The sequence below is a fragment of the Salmo trutta genome, chromosome 14 (assembly GCF_901001165.1).
Source record: "Salmo trutta chromosome 14, fSalTru1.1, whole genome shotgun sequence".
In the NCBI taxonomy this organism is placed as follows: Eukaryota; Metazoa; Chordata; class Actinopteri; order Salmoniformes; family Salmonidae; genus Salmo; species Salmo trutta.
This window is the reverse complement of record NC_042970.1, coordinates 74,076,144-74,088,725: the sequence shown is the minus strand read 5'-3', so window position 1 is coordinate 74,088,725 and position 12,582 is coordinate 74,076,144. Positions and strand designations below refer to the sequence as shown.

The 12,582-nt window shown below is 45.8% G+C and overlaps 1 protein-coding gene across 3 annotated transcripts in view; it reads left to right on the top strand.

Annotated features, from left to right (window-relative positions):
• Positions 1-9,472, top strand: part of LOC115147375 (microtubule-associated serine/threonine-protein kinase 1) — a 95,636-nt gene extending 86,164 nt beyond the window's left edge. For all 3 annotated transcript variants that reach the window (XM_029689594.1, XM_029689595.1, XM_029689596.1), the window contains 9 exons: positions 3,322-3,482; positions 3,864-4,114; positions 4,378-4,638; positions 4,973-5,217; positions 5,328-5,450; positions 5,767-5,903; positions 6,131-6,321; positions 6,887-7,317; positions 7,608-9,472. In XM_029689594.1, the coding sequence (XP_029545454.1) occupies positions 3,322-3,482; positions 3,864-4,114; positions 4,378-4,638; positions 4,973-5,217; positions 5,328-5,450; positions 5,767-5,903; positions 6,131-6,321; positions 6,887-7,317; positions 7,608-9,110 (3,303 nt within the window). In that variant the 3' untranslated portion in view covers positions 9,111-9,472. The remainder of the gene's footprint in view (positions 1-3,321; positions 3,483-3,863; positions 4,115-4,377; positions 4,639-4,972; positions 5,218-5,327; positions 5,451-5,766; positions 5,904-6,130; positions 6,322-6,886; positions 7,318-7,607) is intronic.
• Positions 9,473-12,582: the final 3,110 nt, after the last annotated feature.

Here is a 12,582-nt window from a genome sequence, read left to right as displayed (position 1 = left end):
TCCACCTCATAGTTTGAATCCCTATTATCCGGTCATTCTGTCATTACGCCATCTTTCCTTCTATATTATCTCTCTCTCTGCTGCCCTTTTGTCCTTCACCTGTCCCTTCCTCCTCCTCTCTGTTCTCCTGTATGGGCGGGGACTAATGAAGGGTCTCTTGTGGGAATGAGTAGGGCTGTTTGCATGTGTGTGTGTGTGTGTGTGTGTGTGTGTGTGTGTGTGTGTGTGTGTGTGTGGGTGTGAAGGGTCTCTTGTATAAAGAGGGCTAAGGGCTCTATTACAGTAGCCGTACATTGATGGAGAGACCTGATTAGGGTCTAGAACACTGCCTGCTGGTTTCAAAGCATACACACGGACGCATGTACACACACACACACACACACACACACACACACACACAGAGAGCACAAGTGGTGATGCAGGTGGCTGCATCACCACTTGGTACGGCAACTGCAGGGCTACAGAGGGTGGTGAGTACGACCCAGTGCTCGCTGCCATCCAGGACCTCTATATAGGTGGTGTTAGAGGAAGGCCCAAAAAATTGTCAAAGACTCCAGCCAGTCATAGATGGTCATAGACTGTTCTCTCTGCTACCGCACAAGCGGTACCGAGGCGCCAAGTCAGGAACCAACAAGACCCTGAACAGCTTCTACCCCCAAGCCATAAGACTGCTAAACAAGTCTGCTAAATAGCTCATCAAATGGATACCCGGACTACCTGCATTGACCATCTCTTGCACTGACTCTATGCACACACACTGGACTCTACACACAGACTCACAGATATTTACACCAGTGGCGGTCAGTGCCATTTAAGATGAGGCATGGCCTTATTTCTATTACAGCATATTGGATGACTGTCATTCATATTCCATTCAACCAGCTCAATGTATCATCGATAGGTTTAGGCTACTACATGATACTCACATTTTCTCTATAACCATCATGAGGTTGCTACAACCTAGCCTATGAATGAAAGTTTACAACGTAGGTACACAGGTCGAGAGAAAAATGTGAGTAATCAAGTTGACAGACAGTTACACATTCAATACCGCCTTGCTCACTCTTGCCTGCATCTAGCTTATTTAGAGTGTAATCATTAGTCCATCAGTTGCAAACAAGAGTTTCTATTGGTCAAATAAAGGTATGTTTATTCCATTTCGTTCTGTTTTAGAAAGGTTTTTCAACAGAATTGGTAGAATGAATACACCCCTGATCACACGCAAACACAGTTCACTTTCATAGCAGCCACATACAAACAGCATGATCACTTTGCTTGTTAATTCCTTCTCGCATCTACTCGCTCTCCTCCTCTCACCTTTTCCCTTCGCTTGTGGACAAAGTGCATAACACATAAGCTGTCTGTGATCAGGTGAAAAAACCTTTCCAAGCCAAACCTTAATATCATAACCGCTAACTGCTACACACAGCCTTCATCATTGTCACCATATTAGCTAACATCATGGTCAACATAGCTACTAGAACTAACGCGTTAATATAAACCTACTACAATCATGCAGCACAGCGTATGGTCAGCAAGCAGTTAGCAGTTACACCGGTGGGCCCTGGTGGCAATAACTTCATAAAACAAAAAGCTTACCTTGACTTGGAAGAGTTCCAGTGTTGGCTAGCCATAGCCAGCTAGCTAACATAGCATCCTTTTCTGTTTGAGCCAGGTGTTTGAGTAGGTTAAACTATCATTGCTGTTCAACTATTGTCTTTCTCTCTCTTTGAGTCAACTAATCACCACATTTTATGCACCGAAGTGCTAGGTAGCTGTAGCTTCTGCTTTCAGTACTAGATTCATTCTCTGATCCTTTGATTTGGTGCACACCATGTCAGTTCATGCTGCAAGAGCTCTGATAGGTTGTAGGATATCCTCCGTAAGTTGTCATAATTACTGTGTAAGTCTATGGAAGGGGGTGAGAACCATGAGATTTCTAGGTTTTTTATTGAAGTCAATGTACCCAGAGGAGGACGGAAACTAGCTGTCCTCCGCCTACACCATAGTGCTATCCTAAGAGTGCTGTTGAGGCTACTGTAGAACTTTATTGCAGAACAGTGTGTTTTAATCAATTATTTGGTGATGTAAATATATATTTAGTCTAATTTTTTATATTTAGTTTAACTTTTTAGATATGTCACTATTTTTATTTTTCAGAAATTCACTGAGGAGGATGGTCCTCCCCCTCCTCTGAGGAGCCTCCACTGACTTAAACTGACACCCCACCACACACATACACACACACACATACACACACATTACACATACTGTACACCCACACACTCATAAGATGCACACACATACATACTGACGCCACACACACACATTTACACATACACACATACGCTCACTCACACACACACACACACATTACTACATACTGTACACCCACACACTCATAAGATGCACACACATGCATACTGATGCCACACACACATTTACACATACACACACACACACACTTTTACCCATACGCTGCTGCTATTGTCTATTATCTATCCTGTTACCTAGTCACTTTACCCCTACCTATATGTACATAGCTACCTCAGTTACCTCATACTCCTGCACATTGACTCGCTGCTGCTACTCCCTGTATATAGACATGTTATTTTGACTCATTATTGTTATTCGTTATTCACTGTATTTATTCCTCATGTCACTATTTACATTTTTTATATTATTTTGTATCTTTATCTTGAACTGCATTGTTGGAAAAAGACCCGTAAGTAAGCATTTCCCTGTTAGTCTACAACTGTAGTAAAATGTGATTGGATTTATTACAGTAGTTTAGATATAGAAGCCAATGTACATATCACAGTACAGCTCATGTTATGGCCACTGCTTCAGTTACCATGGTGCTGAATACTCTTTAGCCTTGTTTTAAAGCACTGTTCTTGTTGTTAAGCTGGTCTCCCACACACACCAGCATAGTCACAGCTCATTTACGAGACCTTGCCGTGTGTGTGTGCGAGTGTGTGTGTGTGTGTGTGTGTGTGTGTCTGTGTGCGTGTTGTTGTACGTATTAGCTGAAGCACCCACCTACTTTGTATTACATGTAAAGTAGTTGACTCTATCCTATCCTTATTTAAATGCAGTTGTAAGTTAATTAGCTCCGCGATCTTTCTATCTACAGTATGTAACTGACTATCATGTTCTATGTTTGGCTTAAGGCTAAGGGTAGTGAGGATGAGTGTTTTAACCAACTTGCTTCCTTTATGTTCAGGCCATGTATTCATAAAGTGTTTCAGAGTAGGAGTGCTGACCTAGAATCAGCAGTGTGGCTCAGATTTGGATTTTCTCTCCATGGCCCCTCTGCAGGTGTATAGCAGCATGGAGCACCTGTCCCAGTTGGAGCAGAAGGCCCCCTCAGTGACTCGACGGGAACACAAGGGCTCCCGGGAGGACAACAAGGGGAAGAGAGAGAGTCTGGGAAGCTTCCCTATCAGGGACAAGAGCTGGAGGACCGGATCACCTGAGATGTGAGTGTGGTGGGTTGAGGGGGGGGGGGGGGGGGTTCATGTCTGAGTTTCATACACAGGTTGGTTTATAGAAGTGAGATCCACGGTCTATAATTGACTCTAGTGAGTGTGATTGTGTGAGCTCTCACGCTGAGCTCCTGTATTGGAGAAGTGTCAGAACCTAAGACGGTGGTAGCAGCCATTAAATCATCCAAACGGAGAGATGTTAACACTAACTTTAAGGGGGTATACATAGGCATTCATGAAATGTACACAAGTCATGACACCTTTATACCAACATTCACAACACATTGATTCAACATCAGTTTAAAGAAGTTTTCAAAATAAAAGTCCCTTAGCATTGGGAATAATAGCCTCTCCTCTTCTCCTGCCCCCTCAAAGGAAGCGTCTGTCCGGTTCTGAGTCCCTCTACATGGACGGTGACTCCAGCCCTCCACTCGGGGCCCGGCGCCGTTTCTCTGCCCTCATGGACACGCATCGCTTCGCCTCACAGCAGGAGGACAACCCAGACCCCCTGACACGCCAGCCCCCTGTCAAGGCTAGGGGGACTTCACTGGAGGTGGCCTCCGTCCCCTCCACACCCCCCTCCACCCCTAGCACCACCCCCGACCCAAAGGAGGAACATGTAGAAGGTGAGGGAGAGAGAGAGAGAGAGAGAGAGAGAGAGAGGGAGAGGGAGAGAGAGAGAGGGAGAGAGAGAGAGATTACGGGGTGGTGGAGGTTTGTTTCACTTGTATTGTCACCTGACAAACTGGTGATTTTATCAGGTGAGGTGACAATTGAAAAGTCAGTAGAAAGTGATGATGTGTAGATTGTAAGAAAGCCAAGAGAGGACGCCAGCTAAATTCCAACAATGTACTTGAGACTGGAGAGTAATATGTTTTTCCGCCAACAGAGAAACCACCAAGGCCAGGCGAGACTCTGGGAGCCACGCCCACCCCCTCCACTACTCCTGGACCTACATCAGCCTATAGGGAGCTGGGGGCAGGGCCTGTGTATGACCCCCTGGGTCCCCGGGCCACGAATGACCTGGTCCTCCGCAGGGCGAGACACCAGCAGATGTCAGGAGACACAGGGGAGAAGAGGAACTCACGGCCTGGCAACAAGGTTATCAAGTCAGCCTCGGCCACAGCCCTGTCTGTCATCATACCTGCAGGTAACTATGTTGAATTTTTATGTGTTGTCTCTGGCTTGAATAGCTTTATATTTTAATAATCAAATACATTTAATCAGGAAGTCAATGAATCACTATGGCCTCCTGCCACTAGAGGGTGCTGTGAGCTGGGATGTTACTCTAATGCTGAGTTTACACAGCATGCTTCAAACCACATGATGAAATAGTACACTGTAATATGTGTATCTCTATGTCTAAAATCTTTCTTACTCTTTTTCTTACCTACAATCACTATTCCATTCTCTCCCAATTTGTCATCCCTTCATTTTCCCCTTTCCCATTACTCCTCTCCCTAACATTCTCCCCCCCACCACAGTAGACCAGTACGTCCACAGTCACAGCTCCCCCTTGGCCAGCCCCATGTCCCCCCGCTCCCTGTCCTCCAACCCCTCCTCCCGGGACTCGTCACCCAGCCGTGACTACTGTCCGGCCCCCGCCGTCAGCGTGCTGCGCTCTCCCATCACCATCCACCGCTCAGGGAAGAAGTACGGATTTACCCTCAGGGCGATACGGGTCTACATGGGAGATACGGATGTTTACAGTGTCCATCACATCATCTGGGTGAGGAGAGGGAGAGGAGAAGGGGGAGGGGTGGATTGATTAATTAATTAACTTGAAAGGGGTACACTATCCTATTTATTGATTGACAATGTATCCTCGTCCAATGGCAGCACGTGGAGGATGGAGGCCCCGCCCAGGAAGCAGGACTGTGTGCTGGTGACCTCATCACCCATGTGAATGGGGAGTCTGTCCACGGATTGGTCCACACGGAAGTGGTGGAACTCATTCTAAAGGTATGATGGAAGAAGAGACTGGGTTCTACAATAGACTTTGTTGATATTCGTAGGTTTGCGTAACATCCATGCGCTGTGTTGGTCTCTTAATCTATGAATAAGGGTGTTATTCGTCAATGTAGATGTGAAGGAAGTTGTTCTGTGACCATGCTCATGTGATGAGTAACTTGCCTGCATACTAGCGTTAGCTCCCTGAGCTAGTGCCCAGGCTTTAGCTCAGCACACTAACCTAGACTTGTGGCATGCAGAAAACCTGTCATCAAACCCCAGTCAGTCACATAGACATGGCTCATCATCATTCTGTGTGCCCCTGCAGAGTGGCAACAAGGTGACAGTGACCACCACACCGTTTGAAAACACCTCCATCAAGGTGGGTCCGGCACGCAAGTCCAACTACAAGTGCAAGATGGCCCGACGCAATAAGAGGCCCATCGGCAAAGAGGGACAAGAGAGGTACTGTAGTATGGCACTCTCATTTACAGTAGCTGTTATCATGTATGCTGCAACATGGAGAAGAACAGTTACATGTATTTATTTAGCAGTCTGCTAATACGTTTCAGTATCTCTCCATGTTATACATTGCGAAACATTTTTTATTTTTATGAAAACGATTCTCTACTACCCTCTCATACTCCATCCCCTATCCCTCTGTCCCCCTCCTCCCTCTCTCCTTCCTACAGTAAGAAGCATAGCTCCCTGTTCAGGAAGATCACTAAACAGTCTAACCTGCTCCACACCAGCCGCAGCCTGTCCTCTCTGAACCGCTCTCTGTCGTCCAGTGACAGTCTACCAGGTTCTCCCTCCCACAACCTGTCAGCCCGCTCCCCTACACAGCAGGGATACAGGTCCACACCTGAGTCCTCCTACCTGGGTGAGTAACAGACCTGAGGGGTATACTACAAAGCAGCATCAATGAGTTGGCCGGCTAACTTGCCTAACTATTCTGAAATACATTTATTTGAAAGATAAGCTTGAAATGTGCGTGGTCTAATTGACTCAACAACCAAAAACATATATCTAAGTTTAGCTTTCTTAATGAACAAGAAAATCAATAGTTATATCTGGTTGTTTATGGAAGTTAGCTGGCTAACTCATTGATCCCGCTTTTTATTATACCCCTCAGGGTTCCAAATAGTATTTGTTTTCTTTGAAGTAAATAGAGTGTTTGAGATTGTCAGATGGGTGTCAGATGGACAGAGTTTGGGAACCAGTTTTGGTTCCATTGCACCAGGCAAGCTGAATCAAACATTGTAATCCCAGTTGTGGCTGAACTGATTATTACTCTGTAACTGAAGAATGTTTTTCCCTCTTCCTCTCTCACCTTTCTCTTTTCTATCTATCTTCTCTCTTCTTGTCTCTCTTTCTCTACTGCTCTCTTTTTTCTCTTTATCTTCACTGTAACCTCTCTATTGTCTTTCTCTTTCCTCTCCCCTTAGGTGTGTCCTCTCAGAGCAGCTCTCCTGCCTCCAGCACCCCCAACTCCCCTGCCGCCTCCCAGCACATGCGCCCCAGCTCCCTGCACGGCCTCTCCCCCAAGCTCCACCGCCAGTACCGCTCGGCCCGCTGCAAGTCCGCCGGCAACATCCCCCTCTCCCCCTTAGCCCACACACCATCCCCCACCCAGTCCTCCCCTCCCCCACTCCCGGGCCACACCATCGGTAGCTCCAACACCACCCAGACTTTCCCTGCCGGGGCAAAGCTCCACTCATCACCACCCGTGGTGCGCCCCAGGCCCAAGTCCGCCGAGCCGCCCCGTTCCCCACTCCTCAAGAGGGTCCAGTCGGCAGAGAAGCTCACCTCGCCGCTGTCTCATTCCCAGTCGTCGAGTGGTGGGGTGGGAGGGCCTCTGAGGAAACACAGCCTGGAGGTATTGTGAATGTGGCGGTCTGAGATGTGTATTAGAGGTTTGACACATAGGTAATGTGTGCTATGTGTGTATTATGAATGTGTCCAGTTTGTAATGTACAGTATAGTGTTGATTTAGTTTTTTCATCTAATTTATTAGTTTAGGTATACACGGGGAAGACATTTAAATACAGTTAAAACAACACATTGGGAATTAAAAGAACTTGAGCCTTTTTTAGTAGACCTACTGTATACAGCATCACTATGTGTCTAAGACAATTTCCCCCTAAATAAAAGTTTATCCTATCCTAGGTCCAGCACTCTGACTTGTACCGCAAGGACCAGTTCCACTGTTGCGAGCTGGGGCTCCAGAGTTTGTTGGAGACGGAAGGGGAGAATCTACCACCTCCGAATCCCCCACTGCTGCCCTCCGCCCCGGGCTCCCAGGGTTCATCTACAGGGGCAACTACCACGACACCCGAGACGGGGGTGCTCAAGCCGATGAGGAAGTTAGGGAGGCAGGAGTCGCCGCTGAGTAGGGATACACTGCTGGCTGGTAGGGAGAGGGAAAGAGAGAGAGAGAGGAAGAGAGAGAGGGAAAGAGAAAGATCGAGGGAGAGGGTGGGAGAGATCATTATGGCTTATAGCAACAGGACAACAACCGTCCCAGAGAGGTCACCTAACCGAGGAGGAGGAGCCACAACAGATAATCACCAATCAATAGCTAGAAAACCCTCAACTAGTGAGCATACCTTTAGCCCTCAGAGTAGCCCCACATACAGAGCCCAATCCAGCCAATCGCCAAATCTGGAGTCCATCAAAACTACAAGTCCCAAAACTACAAGTCCCATTACTCCCACTGGGTCACCAGGTATCTTTAGGGGCCATCCAGAAGGAGCAGAGAAGAGCCAGCGTCAGACAAACATGTCTATCAAGCAACAGAGCCTCCGAACGGCCGTGAGTACAAGCCCTCTCAGCCAAGACTCCCAGGAGAATTACGGAGAGTACAGAACGGAACCAAAGCTAAATGGAGACAACAAGGTGTGTCCTCATCCTCCTCCAAGGCCCAGCATGCCCTGTGGGGGCCCTCTAGGGAGAGGCACTAGTCCAGACAGAGGCATGGGTATGGGTGGATCATCAATAACGTTAGGGTCTACAGGTATGTTCAAGGCTAGTAGTAAACCATCAGGAATAGTAGGAGAGAGCCTGAGAAAGAATGGAGCCGAGAACAATGGCTCTCCAAGAACTTCAGAACTGGGGTTGAGAAGCCCCCAAAGCCCCAAACCTCCAGCCAGGGCCCTGGCTCCGGCTGTCCCACCCCACGGACAACCCCTCTCCCTGGGCAAGGTGAGGCAGGGCCTGGGGCCTGTCAACTGCTACCGAGGGACCCTGGACTGGGAGGATAAATGTCGGCTGGAGGTAGTGGAAGAACACTCTCCATCCCCCTCCCCCTCCCCCACAGGCGTCACCCCCTCGCTCTGTGCACCCTCCTTCTGTCCAGGCAGGTCCAGGCCTGTTTCCCCCGGCGACAAGACCAGCTTCGTCACCCAGCTGACCAGTGCTGCTAAATTGGTCCTGGGGCCTATAAAGGGGTCAATGGTGTCCCAGTCCCAGGAGGGACCCAAGGGGAAGGAGCTGAAAGACATGCCCAAGCCGGGTGAGGAGAAGCAAGGTGCCTCGGCAGGAAAGTCTGAGGCTTCGTCTGGACTCGGAGTCCGGATGGTTGGCGGTGGCACCACAGTGGCCCAAAGTCCAGCTAACTCTGTTCCTCAGCCTGATAAGGCGAACACAGGTAGCAACCCCCCCAAATTGTAACCCTTCTATCTGAAGGGAGTTTAGAGAGGAGGGCATTGAGAAATGAGATGCCTTTTCAGAGTTCTAGAAGTTCTAGAATTCCACAATGTCAAGCACTTAAGGGAACATTCCAGTTCTAGAAGAGAATATCAACATGGTATTGACTGATCTGTAACCATGAGTGAGCAGAACTATTGTAAAGGTGCTTTTACGGCCATTTTCTATTATACAGTTAGTATGTATTAAGACAACGCTCCACTTTATGAACTATTAGATATCTATAACAGATCTGTATGTATGTATGTGAAATGAATGCATGTCATGTGGTACAGTTTGTGTGTTTCTAGAATAAAAAGGAGTGAAAAGTGCTTTACTGATCAAAACATGCTGAATACTGTGAAACACCAAATCCAGTTACTTACTCGGTTTTTCTATCTCGACTAAACGACCAATCACTTCTGTTTCTGTAATTCACTAAAATAAACATCATCACAAGCAGAGAGTATGCTGAGGCACAATCAAACCATTACAACCTTGACAGCAACAACAACAAAACACAAAATCCAATCGGCCACTGTAGATTTGTCTTTGGAAAGTAAATGACAAAATGACTACTGTAAAAGACAATGACGCGGCCACTAGATTTTATCTTTAGAAAGACACTTTCATCCAAAGCGACTTACAGTCATGCATGGATACATTTTTCAGATGGGTAACCCCAGTGGGAATTGAACCCACAGCCCTTGACTGAGCCACACAGGACCAATGACTACTGTAGTTTTCTGTTACTACTGTAAGGCCCATGACAAAGAATGATGGTCCAACACTACACCCACTGAAGTCCTCAGTTGATTAGCATAGCCAGATTAGCATAGCATGCTGCCAGTGAATGTCTGTAAGTGAAGGATGAAATGAAACAACCTTGAGTTAGTTCTGGGTGAATCTTGAAGGCTCTGGCACATTTGTGTGTCATAGATTGCGTCCGAAATGGCATCATATTCCCTATAAAGTGCACTACTTTTGATCAGAGCCCCTGTGGTAGTGCACTATATAGGGAATAGGGTGCATTTGGTGCCTTGGTAAAGAAGAGTAAAGCTCCTCTGACAGTTCTGAAGCTCAGAGCGCTTATCTCTGCAGAACAGGACTAGTACTGCAGCCCACACACACACACACACACGCACTGGTGTAAGCGGAGTTGATATTCATGGATTTAAATCCCATACCCCTGTGGTGGATTATTTGGGCCGTGTGAGTGTGTGCGTGCCCCAATGTGTGTGTGTCAGTTCAGGGATGGGTTCAGTAAGCCAGAAACTATATAGAAATGAACAGAATCCAAACTTGAATAACATTGATACACTAGAATAATTGTATTTAGTTGTGAATAAAATTATCTGTTACTTGATCCTGACTGCACAGCTACAGTAAGGAGATTACTGTAAATATCTGTAAAGACTTGAAAAAGACTTATTGTTATACTGAAGTATTTATTCTATGGCTCTACTATTCCTACGTTCTAATTGTCACTAATCATGTTTTGTTTTGAACCAAAAAGGCGAAGAAGAAAAAGCAGGTGAAAATGGATGTAGCATATTTAATAGATGTAAAATGCATATTAAGGGCTTTATGGATGGTTAAGGTTTTTCATTATTTGATGTCAAATGTTCACTTGCTGTTGCTGTTATCTTTTATCCATCTGTTTTTCTATTAACCTTATTTTCAAATTGGATTCCTTCCTAATTCTGGTGTCAGGTATCTGAGATTTTAACTGTCATTTTTTAGTCTGGGTGCCAGTCTGTTTCTTGCCAACTCTGTATGGAATTGTCATGCCAAACAATGGCAATGGAGTAGGCAAAATCACAAACAGATCTGGGACCAGGCTAGTCTGTGTTGTGAAATAATAATATGACTATCCATGTTTCACTCACCACAGTAGGATTCACTGTAAGTTGAGCACTACAACTGTATGTGTGTTAAGATAATACACTGTGCATTATTTCAATGGTGAAATTATGATCTCTCTCTCTCTTTCTCTCTCTCGCTCGCTCTCTCATGTATCTTCTCTATCAAACATGTAACACCCATAATCTTTATGCGAATGATTGGCAAATGTTTGTTAGCGGATGAAGAATATCAGATGTTGGAATTAGTCTGGTAGAATATTTTGTGACGATATGCAAGCTTTTATGTACTACATTACTTGGCTACTTTTCAGGTGACTTTCTGACTGTAGCCTATAACTTGCACCATACCGCCCCCTTATGGTGTGTGTATATCTACAGCACCAGTCAAATGTTTGGACACACCTACCCATTCCAGGGTTTTTCTTTATTTTTACTATTTTCTACATTGTAGAATAATAGTGAAGACATCAAAATGATGAAATAACACATATGCAATCATGTAGTAACCAAAAAAGTGTTAAACAAATCAAAATATATTTTATATTTGAGATTATTCAAAGTAACCACCCTTTATCTTGATGACAGCTTTGCACTCTCTTGGTGTTCTCTTAGCCAGCATCATGAGGTAGTCACCTGGAATGCATATGAATTAACAGGTGTGCCTTGTTAAAAATTTATTTGTGGAATTTCTTTCCTTCTTAATGCGTTTGAGCCAATCAGTTGTGTTGTGACAAGGTAGGGGTGATATACAGAAGATAGCCCTATTTGGTAAAAGACCATGTCCATATTATGGCAAGAACAGCTCAAATAAGCAAAGAGAAATGACAGTCCATCATTACTTTAACACATGAAGGTCAGTCAATCCTAAAAATGTCAAGAACTTTGACAGTTTCTTCAAGTGCAGTCGCAAAAACCATCAAGCGCTATGATAAACTGGCTCTCATGAGGTCCGCCACAGGAAAGGAAGACCCAGAGTTACCTCTGCTGCAGAGGATAAGTTCATTAGAGTTAACTGCACCTCAGAAATTGCATCTCAACATCAAATGTTCAGAGGAGACTCTGTGAATCAGGCCTTCATGGTCGAATTCCTGCAAAGAAACCACTATCAAAATACCCAAATAAGAAGAAGAGACTTGCTTGGGCCAAGAAACACGAGCAGTGGACATTAGACCCGTGGAAATATGTCCATTGGTCTGATGAGTCCAAATTTGTGATTTTCGGTTCCAACCGCCGTGTCTTTGTGAGTCGCAGAGTAGGTGAATGGAGGATCTCCGCATGTGTGGTTCCCACCGTGAAGCATGGAGGAGGAGGTGTGATGGTGTGGGGGTGCTTTGCTGGTGATACTGTCAGTGATTTATTTGAAATTCAAGGCACACTTAACCAGCATGGCTACCACAGCATTCTGCAGCGATACGCCATCCCATCTGGTTTGCACTTAGTGGGAGTATCATTTGTTTTTCAACAGGACAATGACCCAACACACCTACAGGCTGTGTAAGGCTTATTTGACCAAGGAGAGTGATGGAGTGCTGCATCAGATGACCTGGCCTCCAGCATTCCAGGTGAAGCTGGTAGAGAGAATGCCGAGAGTG